This window comes from Perca fluviatilis, chromosome 20, assembly GCF_010015445.1.
Source record: "Perca fluviatilis chromosome 20, GENO_Pfluv_1.0, whole genome shotgun sequence".
Lineage (NCBI taxonomy): Eukaryota > Metazoa > Chordata > Actinopteri > Perciformes > Percidae > Perca > Perca fluviatilis.
The window spans coordinates 24656094-24672725 of record NC_053131.1 but is presented as its reverse complement, the minus strand read 5'-3'; the positions used below and the strand labels follow the sequence as shown (position 1 = coordinate 24672725).

General features: G+C 42.6%; 1 protein-coding gene across 2 annotated transcripts in view; it reads left to right on the top strand.

Annotated features, from left to right (window-relative positions):
* Nucleotides 1-7955: 7955 nt before the first annotated feature.
* runx3 (RUNX family transcription factor 3) overlaps nt 7956-16632 on the top strand; it is a 48853-nt gene continuing 40176 nt past the window's right edge. The window contains exons 1-2 of one of the 2 annotated variants that reach the window (XM_039786280.1): nt 7956-8129; nt 8475-8585. In XM_039786280.1, the coding sequence (XP_039642214.1) occupies nt 8528-8585 (58 nt within the window). In that variant the 5' untranslated portion in view covers nt 7956-8129; nt 8475-8527. The remainder of the gene's footprint in view (nt 8130-8474; nt 8586-16632) is intronic. The other variant, XM_039786277.1, reaches the window with a different exon arrangement.

Sequence of the window (16632 nt, the reverse complement as noted above, 5' to 3'; positions counted from 1 at the left end):
GTAAATTTTTCTTGCATATTTTTACTTTTAAGGCTTTAAAATTAAGGATTTTTACTTGTTGTGGAGTAATTTCACATTTGCAACAACATTGCAAATTCAATTCTGAGGGCCCATTTTAAGTGGGATTTATAAAAAAATATATATATATATGCTCAAAATAAGCTACATCAGCCTTTAGCTACATAGACAACACTTCAATGTTCACGATCAATTCACTGTTGGTGTGGCCACAGACATGGAGGGAATTTAGGTTTTTTTGTCGACCTTCGCCATGCTGAAGGTCTGGAACACAGTCAGTGACATTACCTGCCATTTTAAAAGAGGAAGTTTGTGACCTTAAAAGGGCATTGTGGGACAATTCTTCATGTGATCACAACCTGTATGGGTTTAGAATGTATGGTGTAACTATTTTCTTCTACGACAAACATTTCTAAATGTTTTCATAGGAGTGAATTGGACACAGATCTATTGGTGATGAATTCATTCTGCATTTCCTCCTGTGAATAATAGCAATTGATTCAAATGCCTGAGGAGCAATTTTTCATGAACAACACTGAGCAGGAGATTCATTAGACAGGGCCTTTCTTTGACAATACAGACGCTATGTAGTATATACATCTTTAGACTGGGGGAGAGTGGTGTGAGAGGCCGAGTGAAGCAGGTTTATGCAGTATACCTACTCTGCTGGTGTGCACCCTTGAGCCCCACCAGTCATCCAGCCTGCCAGCGAGGCTGGGGGGGCCTGGGATGCATTAGAGGCCGGGGGAGAGGCCGCCCTGAGTGGCCTTCATTAGGAGCAGCACCCCCCTCACACACACACTCCCCTCCCACAAAGGAAACACTGTATGTCTCCCTCAGAATAAAAGCCAGCCCTGGATCATAGATCAGACACATGTAGCGTCTGCTGAGTCTGGTTCTCGACTAGTGAGGAGGTCCCGCCAGAGCCGAGGGATTCAGCTACACGCACACACACACACACACACACACAAGGAGACAGTGCAGACACATTGCAATGGATGACAAAGAGCAATGACCTCCGATATTAAAGAGCACAGAGGATGAACAGGGAGGCAGAGAGACAGGGAGACTTGAGAGAGTGTGTGTGTGTGTGTGTGTGTGTGTGTGTGTGTGTGTGTGTGTGTGTGTGTGTGTGTGTGTGTGTGTGTGTGTGTGTGTGTGTGTTTGGGGAGTTGAGACAGTGTTAGAAGCCGTCAAGACTGCCCTGTGTCACCATCACCTCATAAAGCATCCTAATGGACGTCGCTCCTATTTGTCAAAGAGGGAGACAAATGAAAGAGAGGCAGCGCAAGAGAGGGGTGAAAGAGAAAGTGAGAACGACATATTGGAGAAAAATGGAGTGTGCTATTATGTTACTGGCTTTCAAATAACTATAAAAAGCTTATGCACATATGCCTGCATTTACAGTTACACGGACACACACAGACACACGCACACGCACGCTCAAACAGCCATGGGTTTCCTGAGCCCCCTTCCCCTTTTCTAGGTCAGTAAAACCCACCAAGGTACTGAAATGTGTGAGCTGCCATAAGAAAGCAGGTCAGTGCCACAAACACACACACACACACACACACACACACACACACACACACACACACACACACACACAAATCAGTGGCAGAGTGATGGTTAGAAGTATGGTTTCGATACCTATTACACTGACTCACACCATTTGAAATGACAAACATGTCCTTTTTGATTTGAGCATGTACAGTGTTACATCTTCTAATTGATGACAGTTGGCCAAATTTGATGCCAGCAGCTTTAAAGCCACTATAGTAAATATGGAGAACACCATCACAACTAAATTAGTGTTTACTGTAACAGAGTTACAATGATCAGTCAACACATGGGCATGATTTAAATTGATGTTTAAAAACAAATAAATTGTTCATTACAAGTTACACAATTTAATGGGTAACACCAATATTTCTCATAATGTTTATAACAACTAGAAAAATTTAATAATTTGAATGTTAGAACATTTCTTTTGAATTTCAGATATGAGCAAATAATAAACTGCACTACTAATCTGGTCAAACACTTGTTTCTCACACCACACTCAGTCATGTGTTATCATGCTGCAGACTCTCATGTTATCTCTCACATGCTCTGGTTGTTTCTTTGTCGTAATGAGACTGAACAACAAATACTCAGTCAGGTACAAGTTTTCAAACTCTTTATGATACAGATATTTGTCAAAGTACATTTACATTGCGTACAAGTTTGAGGTACTTCAACTTTACTTAAGGGTTTCAAATGTATAATACTTTATAGGTTACGACATTTCAGAGGGAAATATTGTACTTTTTACTCCACTGAATTTATTTGACAGCTACTGTTACTTTTCAAATTAATTAATATTTTACATAAAAAACATATGATCATCTTATAAAATGCAATACGTTGTTATTAAACTACTCAACAATATGTAAAATCGTTCAAATTTGTCGGACAGTGACCGCTGCAAAATAACAATAATTTTATTATATATGATAATATAACAATGAAAGGAGGAATTCTGCGAGCATAATTAATACTTAGCGTACATTTTGCTGATAATATTTCAGTACTTAAATTTGTTATATAAATAGAGCTCTAACTTTTTTTTCATTGTGCTACTGCAATTTTTAGTAGTACTAGTTCAGTAGATGAGCTCAATACGTCTTAAAAAACTGTAACAATGCAACTTAGCACTTCATTTACATCTTAAATTGCTACAGAACTACTCTAATTGAGTTGAGCTTCGATGTCTGTTTTTACATTGTGGAGAAAGGCCACTGCCTACACGCTGGACATATGACTGTTTTTAATGCAGCAACAAAGCGACACATGCTCACACGCACACAGTGTCTAAACAAACCACTGTGCATCTGTTGGAAAGGAACATCCTGCCCCACACAGACGAGCAGGCTCGTCTGTCACATCCAAAACCCATGTCTGAACCACAGGAAATATGTATGCACACACACACATAGACACAGGCACATGCACGCATACAGGCACAGGTAATAAAACATGGTGAGAGTAGCACTCTGACATACTAACTGCAACTCTGCAAAGCGAAAACCCCTCAGCAACGCAGAAAATGTGCATTTCACATTTCAGCGGTAATGATCAAATAGTGAACGGAAAAAGACATTCCACCTGTGTTAGCTCAAAAGATCCTGATGATGCACTTAGGTCAATGGGATCTGTTGGGTTTGTGGCAAGACCATGGTCTGCTCTATTCTGGACTGGCTGGGGCTGAGCTGTGTGTGTGTTGAGCATTGGGGCATTTGGGGTAACTGAGGTCTCGGGTTTACGGGTGCTTTTATGTGAGGCTGCAGCACTTCATCCTCCAGCTGCTCTGCTGCCATGATGTGGTGCCTCTGTGTACCTCAGAGCTGAGTGTAAATTTACCACTCTGGTGAAGACAAGTGGTTCACAAAACACACAAGCACAATGTGATAAGCATTGTGAAACAAAATTTGATTACAAAAAAAACCCATGAAGGCGCTCCATGAAGAGTTGTTAGTGTTTTTAGTTTGTTTTCATCTTCTTGATTGGATTTTCAAAGTACCAGAAATCCGATTAAAGTGTAACCACTTGGATAGAATAGACAAGTTAGAACTCATTTTTATATATTATATTTTAAGTTGAGCCAACTTTCTTTTTTTTTAAATATGTATAGATACAGGTTCCTATCTTTTAACAAGCATTAAGACTTACTTCTGGTGCCACTATCATGTATATCTACTATAATGCCTATTAATAAGTAAAATAGTATACAGTATATATTTTTCAGCTATCACTACATTGCTGGAAAATAAAAATTCTAAAAAGCCCAGATTACATAACTTCACTTGTTCCTCTTTAAATACCTTAATTTAAATATTGAAAACATTATGATTGAAGCCTGATGTGATGTGACTTATCTATTTATATTGCACTGTGTTTCTAAAGGTACACAGGAGGAACTACTTGACACCCATGAATTGTCAAGTGAGCCTAAAGAACTCTTTGCCACTGGTTGTGAAGATTTTGAATCGGACTGGTGTAAAGGAAGCTGGATGCTCGGTCTTTGCGTTGCCACAGTTTCTGAATAACAGGAAGAGCTTGGGTGAGGGGGTAGGATGAAGGGTTTACTACCTGTAAACATGGTAATGCATCTTGCGGGTGCCAGAGGTGCAACATTGCACAGAAGGAATACAGCTAAGCTACGCCCCTCACCCGGCAACTATCACAATGTCTAGGACTTAATTATGATATTAAACCTTATCTGTCCTTACACCGCTCATCTTTGATCAATGCTCCTTGTCATCTTTCTCCATGTTGTAGTGACACTCCTCTCCTACTGACACATACCCATCATAGCCTTACAGTTGTCTTGGTCCCGCCACAGGTTACTGCATACATGTAGCGCTCCACCGAACCGAGCATGGCGACACGGCGCTCCCACTCCCCTCCTCTCTGTGTAGTTACCACAGTCAAGTCTCCATGTCTGCTGCCTGGAGCCAATAAATAAATAATGGGCCCGGTGATCATTTCCAACCGTGATACTGCACGCTAAAACCACTGCATCTGGGAGTGCCTCGCTTACAATGACAACAACAACATGGACACACACATGTAGACACACAGATCAATGCTGAGTCGGTAACGGTGTTACTTTCTAAAAACTTAAATCTCTTTGGAATAACTGTATGGCTGCTGATGTGATTTGACAACAGTTTATTTAAAATGTGACAAGTTAGGCATTTTTACATGTTTTATATTTTTGCTTCTTACACTGTCTTATGCCAACTTCCTCTTTGAGAGTGCAGACACTTCTAAAAATACTGAAAATTAGTTGAAGATATTCCAGAAGAAATTGTGTCTTGTGTCAATAGGATTTATATGTAAAACTTTCATGTAAAGCCAATAGGGACTCTCTTTCAATCGGTTTATCAATCAAATCCATGCAATGTTATAATTAACAAGAATAGACTATGGGTATGGTGTACTGAAAGTGGACAGGAACATCAGTCAGTGAATTGAGCAGATTAATATAATTAGAATAACATGGGCAGTACGAGGTGTGAGTGAGCAGGTAGGACATTGGACCTGGGTACACAGCTCAAAAAATGGGCTCCCATGGCCTATCCCAGAGGCAGGACCATGGTGTTTGATGCAATGACGGCCACTTCATTATAAAAGCCTCCTCAAGTCCCACGCTGCATTCCACGTTTATAGGGAACATATGGGGAAGCCTGCAATTTTTAGACCACAAAATAAGCCCCTTTGCAGCTGGACGCACGACCGCACTGGGTCCTTTTTGCCTCGCGAGCCACACCCGAGAGGCGTAGGACCACTGACAGTGATTAAACCACCACAGTTTTCTCAGCAAAACAGGAGTTATATTAAGCTTAAATACAGGGGCTTGATAAACAAGGCCTGGGCAAGGGAAAAGAATTGAGTGAAATACGGCCACAATGATCTTCAGACTATTTTCCACACAGTCATGGGCAGTGCAAAGCCATGAGATACATTTCAAAACATGAAGCAGATGTTTACCTAGACAAAGAAGAAAATATCTGAGCGGAGAGACGAAGAAAAAAGGCCTTGACTGTAGTGCTTTCTTCAAATGTCAAGTTTGGACTACACTACAATAGAGCCAATTCTCCTTCTTTCCCAATGCTGTGAGAAGGTCCTGTATTTGTTTAGTTTTTCTCTATTCCTCATCGAAAATCCAGATGCAACGTCTCTTACCACAAATGGACAAAAATAAGGAAATTGTCAATAATCTGAAACAGTCTCCCCTTGTGAAAATAGTGAGCAGAAAAATATGCTACACACTTATAATTAAATCAACAGAACAACATGAATTATTACCAGCAACAGTCACACTTGCATAAATACATGCACATAAAATGATTATAAACTGAAACAACCACAAGCCCTTGTGCTGTGAAACCTGCACTCTCGAGCATCCCATTTTCTAAACAAACACAGATGAGACCAGAACCCAGCTGAGACCCTCTTTCTAACTAATCAAATTCTTTTTTAAGATGAAGAATATTAAATATGATTCAGAACAAAAGCAGCACTCATGTCCGTGGCCTTACAGAGAGCAGTGTTTGACAGCAGTACCTCTTGTTCAGCAGAGTCCCACAGCTGTAATCTGTCCCTGGGCTGGCAGGCCAAGGCCGAGGCCATGTTGGGAGGTAGCAGAGGTGTTAGAAGAGGAAACCTCGCTGTGTGTGAGGTTAAGTCAGAGGCCTGTAGTGGCCGCTTGGACGGACTGATAAAAGCCCTGGGGCCGCGGCTGTGGCCTCAGCGTTCGGCCACACTTGCCGACACGCCGTGTCATTTAGCCCGCGCTGCCGCCTAACTCAACGGCAACTGCTCATTTACAGGGCAGTGCGGGCTACCAGGAAGAGCGGCAAGCTCTCTCTCTCACACACACACACACACACACACACACACACACACACACACACACACACACACACACACACACACACACACACACACACACACACACACACACACACACACACACACACACACACTCAGAACATGGTACTGTATATACACATAGAAACACATGCTGTGGTCCATGCAGCAGTTTTGTCCAGCAATTAGCAAAGGACAACGTGGGCTGACATCCATACACAAAGCAGAATGAAGCAGTAACACACACACACACACACACACACAGAGGTTGCAGAGAAAGCAATTGGGTCATATGAGTGACCAGACAGTGGTTTGGGTCTGTTGTCCCGTGGCCAGACATGGTCAGTGTGTCACTGAGAGACAGGAGAAAGGAGAGAGGAAGTGTGGATACCACAGGTTTGCAAATGCCAGTGATTTGTGCACTCACACACACACACACACACACACACACACACACACACACACACACACACACACACACACACACACACACACACACACACACACACACACACACACTCAAACAGACAGAAACACACAAATATGCTGTAGTACTGTAGGACTGATTGTCAGATTAACAGTACCACACAGTTAGTCTTCCTGTCTGCACATTTATCACTCTGCTCGTTAGTTCATTTCTGTATGAGTCTGAAGCAATATGAATAGTTTCCTGTTTTTCTCACAACTGCAGAAGAAACTTTCAAATAAATAGCAGAAAAAGTATAGAAAAAGAAAAGCAGTAGTGGTATGAAATCGCATCTCAGGCAGATACTGTACGAGCAAAGAAATAAAACCTAGAAAATGGATAAGTGTGAAAACCACAATCAGGTTAAATCCTTTTGCACTTTCATAGGTGTGAAGAGACCAACGCTAGGCCACAAATACTGACATATATATTGAAAAAGGAGAGTCGAGCAAATAGCAGTGCCGCTCCTAATGAGGCTAAGATTATGATACTATCGAGTGGTAAGGGAGGGTGGAGGTTTTGCAGGCCCAAAACCACCAGTTCTTACAAACACAGATGTGCTGTGTGAGTCAGACAAACATAAAACTAGCACAGGACATACATATACAGTCAAGAACAACATGCTCAGTGTTGTTCAGCAGTTAGACTGACACGTTCCTGCCTCTCAGCAGCGACTAAAGCCACAGCTATCTCTCATTTTCTCTTCATCTGATTCGCTCCTGTCTTCTTCTCTTTTTTGGGGGTGTGTTTGGCTAAATACATTTTAATGCCTCTCCAGCGTGTTTCCTACGGCAAATCAAAGAAGGAGAAGCATGGAAAGTAAAAAACTGATGCAGAGAAACCAGAGAAAAAGCAAAGACGATAGGAGTAGAAGGGAGGGAGAGAAGGAGGGAGGGGAAGTAGGGTGAGAGGGTGGGAGGGAGAGGCCCGGTGACCACACGTGACATGTGACGTGGGCTCCACCACTCACGGAGGGGAGTGTGTGTGTGCCTCTGTGTGGAGGATGGCGAGGAGGATGCAGATAGACTGTGGCTTTTAGCCTTTTACTAGCATTGACGCTCCAGTCAGGCCACCACCATCGTGGAAGAGAAAGAGAAATACAGACCACGCTATCAAGCTAGCTCGCTAACCTCACACCTTCAGCCCACTGTGTGACAGAGGACCACAAGCCCAGCCCTCCACGCCACCCAGGTTCCATTAGGTGGGCCCCCTTTCATCTCCAGCCCTGGTGAGTCCACCTCGACACCTGGAGACACAAATGCTGCTGTTGCCTGTGTTTGAACTGCTTCTCTCTCTTATTCAACTGCCTTCTCTCTCAGTTTCTTCTTTTCTTTTCTCCCTGTGACCCTCTTTTCTCCACTTCTCTCTCCAACGTCTCCTGGTGCTGCTGCTAACACATGCTGCTGCTCTCTCTGCAGGCTTGTGGCTTAGGATTCCTGCGGTAGTCACAAACCCTAGATTCTTGGTTGCAAATGGGCTCCGAGCTCCAGGAGTTTTGTCCTTTCCGCTCTCCTTCCTTCCCTCTCTTCTCTCTTACTCTCATACTTCATTTCTGTGTTTTTTCTTCTCCAAGGTCAGTGGAGATCGACTGCAGAGCGGGCTCCTCACTGTTCTGGCTTCCCTGTCATGGCATCAAACAGCATCTTTGACTCCTTCTCCAACTACAGCAGCAGTCTACTCAGAGGTGAGTGCTGATCCTCCCCTCTCTCTACCTCCCCCTCCTCTCCACTCCATTCACCCACCTCCCTCCCACCAGCATCCCACCCTCCGTCCAGTTGTTTTGAATGTGTAGCTTTGTCAGTTTGACAACTTGCTTCTTTTGACATAAAAGCACTGACATGTTGAAATGTGAGGTGGGTGCTTCATGTAGTGTGTGAATGCATTCATCTCCCTGTCCACACACACTCAGACGTGTGCTGAGGGAGGATCTGATTTGCACGGCAGCCCTCATCTAGTTGAATGATATGGCCCTTAAATGCCTTTGCCTCTGCGCTCCTGTGTTTTCTGTAGGCTTGATGGAGTAGCGCCATAATGGGATTCTCACCACAGACATTCATTATGAAGTGAGACTCGGCGCTCTCTCTGTGAGAATACGAGCTCAGAGGCTCCATGTGACTGGGCCCTTTACTGGAACACGGCAATACAATAAAAGAGCAAAGAAAAAAACATATTAGGCTCTCTCACTCTGCTTTACTTCCAGGAGGTACTTTTGGTCTATGTGGTGAGGTGAGTGCACTATACTTGGCGACGCTAAACGCCAGCCTAAATGAAGAAGCCATTTGTTGCCATGGCAATTCCAATCAGACAGCTTTTACTTGCAAATAGTGAGGTAGAAGGTTGAAACTTTCACCTGATTTTTAACGAGAATACTTGTCAAATGTATTCCTGTAAGCGACGAAAAACACAAACACAAAGTAGTCAGTCTTGACATTGTTAATCTGATGGCGGCCAGGGGACTTATTTGTTCCCACTGTTCATCACACAACCACTGAGACAGACACCAAAAGGCAGCAGAAAAAAAACTAAATCTCCTTCCCAATTAAGGCCTTGTTGCAGTGTTAATTAGAGACAGCCACAGGAGAAGCACTACCAGCTCCTAATTGTTTGCAGAGTATATCTTAAAATCTCTGGAACCTTAAACACACACACACACACACACACACACACACACAGACACACACACACACAGACACACACATCTGTGCCTCACATGAGAACAATCCTCCGATATCCACAGTGGAACCGCAGTGATAGGGGATGATGTTGCAGTGTTCTCACAGCTTCTACAGACACCCAGGCATTTATAGTTTCCGCCTGACAAGGCTCAGGCCTTTCCCCCCCTTTTTCTTGTCTATAACCGCTGGATCTGCATCCCTTTATCTCCTCACGGTTTACAGATCTGCATGTCGCCGACTTCATGGTTTCATTTATGCAGTCTATCAGGCTTTTGAGCGGTTTAAACTTCTAACATAATGTGCCTGATTTGGAGCAGCGAGACGCGATGTGAGACAGTAGGTCAAGAGGGGAAAAAGAGACAAGCATTTAAAGCTGCAATCATCCATTGGAAATCATTAGCGAATATGCAATATCCTTTTACAATTCGTTCTGTCAGGAGACTGAAACCGAACTGCGAGAGAACAAAGGCCAAGAGTCACTAAATACGTCGGTTCAATCTGAAAGCATTTCAAATCGGGACTACCTCATGTAAGCTAAATACCCCAGTGGTTAGTTTAACAACTTGCATTACACAGGCAGAGCAATTTGGCAAGTTCTCTTTTTTAGACTAAAATCAAACTGAAATTAAGAGGAACGGTTGTTGAAAATGAAGGAGACTGTTAAATGTCTGGCTTCCCGAGCTCTGACTTTAATACAGCGCATGAAGCTTATGGAAATATTGTATTCATCTCTTCAGAAGTCAGGAAATTACTGTTGTAAGCAACATCTCAGGAAATACTGATTAAAGTTCATAAAAAAAACAAAAACAATTCCTCATTCAAATACAATGATTTAGAGTTTTAACGTATTTTTCTTTAGCCGTGGCATCATTTGTGATTTTAAAAAAGACACCAGCACTATCACACACTATTAGTCTGTACTGTAAGGTGTTACATTGGTAACTCTTATACATTTCAGCCAATCTCACAGTGCAGACAGAGAACACATGTAAGCATGTGATGTGCAACATCAGATGCACTTCGCGTGAGAAGCGAGAGGATGCCTCACCTCAGAAACCTCAATCCTCCGCTCAAGCTCAGACACACACGCACACGCACACGCACACACACATATAATATATGACAAACACACCAAGTCACAAAGAGAACAGACAGAGCAGCTGTCGTTCTCATGGCGTCCAATTCAGTATTGAGCACAAGAAAAAAGCTAATAGTCAGACAGTTAGTCCGGTCTTAGAGAAAGAAAGAGAAACCGAGATGGAGAGCTTTTGCGTCAACGAGGCGTTAATCTGATGCAGACTCACAGTGCTGCTGCAGTTCACTGATAATAACCACAATGAGGCTATACACCTGCTAACCCTCACACAGCAGCACCACAATTTAAGCAGAAAGCAACATTTCTGAGACACTTTTACACTCTTAAAAAAAAAAGGAAAAAAAAAGAAAAGCAGTAGGTTCCAAAAAACACACACCAGACTTTCCCCCTGTGAAGCAAAATTGTAAAAACTTTACTGAGTTTTCCGATCCTGACATACTGGCATATTCTTTGCATCACGTGGGGTACCTGGTTACAGCAGGTACCACTGGGCCTGTGTGGTGGGTCATATCCTGGGCTCAGTTTCTGTCACCGCATTTCCCTCCACTTGGAAGGGCCGCTGTTTTCCCTGCAGGCTGTTTTATACAGGGGTCCGTTTTTTTTAGGAGTGTTACGCTCTTGGGAGCCAGCTCCCTTTGTGGCAGAGAAAAAAGGGCCCCGGGTTTATTAGGGTGGGAATGGTTTTATATGTTTGGCTTATTGCGCTGCATGAATGGAAGTGAGGGCTTGTGTGTGAGAAATGCGCCATGCCTCACCACAGTTGTAGCAAGGTTATTTTGGAGGATTCAGGGAGGTGGTCTGGTTTGTTCTACAAGTTTCTGGGAGGGAAAAGCCTGAGAGACACATGTACAGTCAGTGTGAGAGAAAGACTCCTTAAATGCATCAAAATGAATCATTCACACAGGATAAAACCCGAGACAAACTTCAAGCTGACCACTGACAAATAAAAAGGCTCTATACGGTAGCTCAAAAAAGAAAAAGGCTATAAATTTGACTGAACACATGGCCGGCCTCTGTTGAATTTATTAATAACAAAGTCATATGGTAAATCCCCCCACCCCCCACCCCCTCCCTTAAATTAACATGCTTGATTGGAGTCCATTCAAAATCCTGCTGAGTGTGAGGCCCCCGAGTGACGCCAAAACATGAAGACTGGCTGAGCGGGCTGAAACCAGATATTAAGAGTTTCAATATTCTAAAGTGAAAGCAAATAATAGAAAACTTATGACAGCCACAGAGCGGCGAAATCCTGTCTCCAATTTAGCCGAGTATAATATCTATTTATAAAACTCTGAAGGCACGCTGAATAGAGGGAACGCTCTGGACTTGATTAGGGCTGTAAACGTTTTTGGAGGTACTTATTTACTTTTTGGTCCGTCTCGCCGTTTTCACCGTCTGTCAACACGACTTTATGGGGAACACTTTCAGGGGTTGCCAGTAAGATGGCTTCGAGGTAGAGTATGCCGAGGGGTTTGCTGATTATGTGGTTGACTAATCCCAAACCTGCCTCCACCCTTGTACACTTTTTAGCTCAAACGCCATGCGCAGTGTTGCGTTGGTCAAGGTTAAAGTTGCGCTAAGTGTAGTAGTAAATACAATTTTCTGGTGGTCGACAAGCAACCACAGCGGCCAGATTCTTTTCAGCCAATCTGATAATATGGATTTATGCTATACAGGTTTCTCTAACTGGGGTAAAAGAAGTGTTCAGAAAGGTTGAGCAACTTCTTTCAACAAACACTCCTGGAGGGGGGGCTGCTTCTGTAATTCTACTGGAAAGTAAACTGTAGGTGCGTCGACTCTGGAGCAGCATCCAACGAATGTGATCTGAGCCTGGTGTCGGGCCAAGCGGGCAGGAAGAATGCTCGGCGTCTCTGCCCCCTTTAACACAGCTCACCCAGAGTTAGTCTGTGTGTTACACTCTGTGATCTGATTGTGCGTGGCAGCTGTGAGAGCAGTGAAGTCAGGGGATGTATGCTGAACACATCCACTGTGACTATACAGACTATAGTGCTACATGATAACTAAAGAGTGGCGATTGAAAGTAACTGGTTTGAAGGACACAAACGTCCAAATATGATGCAAGTGATGTAAAAGGAATTCATAATGTCTAGACCAGCTTCTTTAACTGGGACCGTCTTGACATGAAAAAGAAATTGAAACAGGAACTACATGTTGGCAGGAAAACATGCAGACTTTGAAAATGCTTGCGTAATTGGATAACGAGGTGGAAATGATCACAATATCAAATAATTTCACTTGACTAAAAAAAAAAAAAAAAAAAAAAAAAGAAGTAATGCCCATACCGGATGAGGCTCTTCTATTTCTATGACTCATTTCTTCATGGTTTATTTGCTTCACTTACGAGCTGATAATATTTCATATAAACCCTTACGTTAAAATGATTAAACCCACATCACTGTTATTAGACTACATCATGATCTCATTCGTCCTGCATGGTGGACGACTAAATTAAGGAAAAGCCTTTCTCGCAATTTTCTGTTTCATAATTTTGTTTTAAACCTACGCCCTAAACCACAGGCCAACCCCACAGCTTATTACATGGTAAGGCTGGGGTTGAAGAAAAACACACAATTATTATTGTAAGCTAATTTATGTATTATTAACCTAAATTTATGCAGCCGGTATATGGAATTTGCTTGCAATTTTCCGGCAAAGCTGGCAATAAGGTAAACAATTTAAAGTAAAACCTGAAATAAAACATTTGTGTCATCCCAGGTTTACTTTGTTTTCAGTAACTCTGGCTACAATTAGAGAGCTGTGACCTGAGTTTGACTCAGATGAAGAAGACTTATTGTTTAGACCCCTCCCTGTATCGTTAAACAGATGTTTTCAACAACATCCTTGCTCTAGCTGTAAGAAAGGAGGAAAAGCAAAAACTGCCGGTGACTAAGCACAACGTCGATTGCTGTGCACTTTTGTTTTTAACATTACAGTTGCATTCTAAGCCACAAATTACTTTAATGGGAGGGCACGGGTCTGGTCGGCAGCACATAAAATGACTCAAACTTATGGAGATCCCACATGTTCAGAAACATATCAGCAGGCAGCTACTTTTTTTCTTCTTCTTCTTTTTTTTTTTTTTTACATAAGATGGAACACAGGAGGAAGAGGGGTTTTTATTTTATCATGTGTAAAAGTTTAGCAAAGATCTAAGACTCAGAAGAACTCATCCTACCACCATCAAAGGATTAAAAGGAATGTTTTTCACAGACAAAATATCCTTCCTCCAGACTGAATCTTCGCGTCATTATGAGCAACTTTAATCATCCTCAAAACATCCTTATAGCCCATCCCTCTTCCCATAAGCAATAAAAAAAAAAACTTAATTACGGTGGAGGAAAAATGCAGATAATGATAGGATGCGAGAGGCTGCTAGCTATGAAATGTTTTCTGATTCTCTATTTTCCCAGAATTTTTTTTCTCAACTTGTTTACATACAGTTAATTGTCGTTGCTGCAATAAAACATGTTTTTGGGTCGCTTCTTCCCTCCCCTCAAACATAACTTTACCCACAGGGAATTGATTTGTGTGAAGACACCATTTTAAAAATGGCATTTTAGTTTTCTCTTTGCCTATTAATTGGGGGGTACAAATAACTGACTGTGCTGACTAATTGTGCTTTTCGACTCAGAACTGCAGATGAGCGATGCAAATTTGAGCATTTAGCAATATCATTTATGTTTTGACTAAAAGATGAGTGCGGGAATAAGCTTCCTGCTCTCTTGCTGAGAGTTAGATGAGATGATTGATACCACTATCTGTATATGGCAGTTAAATATAAACCAACAGCCACTTAGCTTAGCTTAGCATAAAGAGTGGGAATAGAGGAAACCGCTAGCCTGGCTCTGTCCAAAGGTCACAAAATCTTTCTACCAACGTGTCTAAAGCTCACTAATTAACACATTATGTCTTGTTAGTTTAATTTGTACAAAAAACAAAGTGCAAAAATGACAATTTGTGGTTTTACCATGGGGTTGTGTGTGGGTGCTGGTAGCCTAGTAACCTCACGATGATTACAAACTGACAAAACCAAATCCATTATTCCTCCTCAAATTCCCGTATTTCCATATTCTTGTATATAGTTTGCTTGCGCTGCAACCTTTTTACATCATAAAAAATCATGCAAAAATTACAAAATGATCTAGTACCCCTGTATTGCAGCAGGTTCTGCCCTGAAGTAAACTTTAGCGAGCATGTACTTTCTCTACAGCTGCTCACTTCTGTATTGCCTCAGTAGGAAACACCATGCCAGGGATTCCCCCTCAGCTGTGCAGCAGAAGTGGCCCCTCCATCTCTTCTCCATAGTCTGTCTGCTGTGAGGTCACTCCGTCTGCTGCACATACTCTTCTCACGGTCACAGACTCAGCCATCACGAGCACAAACGCACAGGGAACTTTATGATATACGCACACAAACTGCAGCAGGCACACATAGACTACATGGACACACAGACAGACAGACACACACACACACACACACACACAGACACAGACACACACACACACACACACACACCACCGAGTTTTTTCCCCATGCTGAGTCAGAGAGGAGCAGTGCATGTCAACATGATGACCGTGACGTTTTCCCTCTCTAAATGCTGTCTGACCTCACCGTAATAGCTGGTCAGGACTAACATATGGTTCCCCGATGCCTTAGTCCAGCAGAATTACCCACATGGTGACTAAACAGCAGAGGACTTAACTGAAAAATATCAATGACTGCTTTCTTGATTTTATAAAAGTACCAATTTGTGTTTTGTGCTTAAAAAAATATTTAACAGACTACTGTGTACTGCGGTTATACACTCACACTGACAGGAGTGAGAGTTTCTTACCAGTGAGCCTTTTCTGTAAGATACAACCTTGTTCAATTTGTTGTCAAAAAATCTAAGTGTGACCTAGAAAGGGTCTTAGAAACCTTTGCATGTCAAGGATCATTAATTGCACCAAGAAGCTTGATTCTTTCTTTTAGATATGAATTGTTACAGAATGACATGACAGTTTGCCGTTATAGCAGGAAGGTAACGGCATCTTTACACGTTCTGTCATGTTAAAATCAGCAAAATTACACTGAAATTAAGTTGGTCCTCAATTCAACAGGGAGTCCTCTGAGGTTTTAGCATGACAGCTAGCTGTGCTAACACTGCCAACCTGGCAGAGAGACGTTTGTGTTAGAAGGGCCGGACGGACTTGAACACAACTTTTCCCCTTTAATCAGTGTGATGACATAAGAGGCAGACAGCGAGCCAGTCACTCAGTCAGTATAGAGTTTGATTAACCTAATCACCAGGCAGCCAGACTCCAGGCTACTGATTGGGTTTACAAACGCTCCTTGTCATCGTTGTGTCATTAGCTCGTCGTTAGCCGCGGCCGCCTTGACGTGGAGCAGCAACGTGCTGGGCCTAAACACAGCAATCAGGGGATTAGTGTGCAGTTACAGCAAAGCCTCAATGGATGCTTCAGGCTCTGAGTCAAAGAGGGGAAAAGTCCTGCCTTTCTATGCTAGCTCCACGTGGCCAGGGTGCTAACTGTACATGGGCAACGCCACTACTGATTAGCAGTGGAGATGATGAGAGGAAACATTCAGTCACTTCGGACACACGGGTGGTTTCCCGGACTCCAATTAAGCCAAGTCCTTGACTTAAGCAATGATTTGAATGGAGGGACTCCATTGAAAATACGTTTTAGCCTCCAATTAGGTTTGCTTAATCTAGAACTGGGAATCAAGCCCAAAGACATCACAGAAACAGAGTTGCATGCAGCACAGTGCTCTCTGCACTCGCTGCAGAAAGGCTCAGTGACGTTTGGAGAGGATTCATTCTCTTTTGATTCAATCTGAAATCAATTGGAATGATTGACAATAATGACTTGCTGTGCAAAAGACTGGATGTATGAACTGTGACAATAGTATGTGTCTAAGTGCACTCCTGAGCTCCTTGG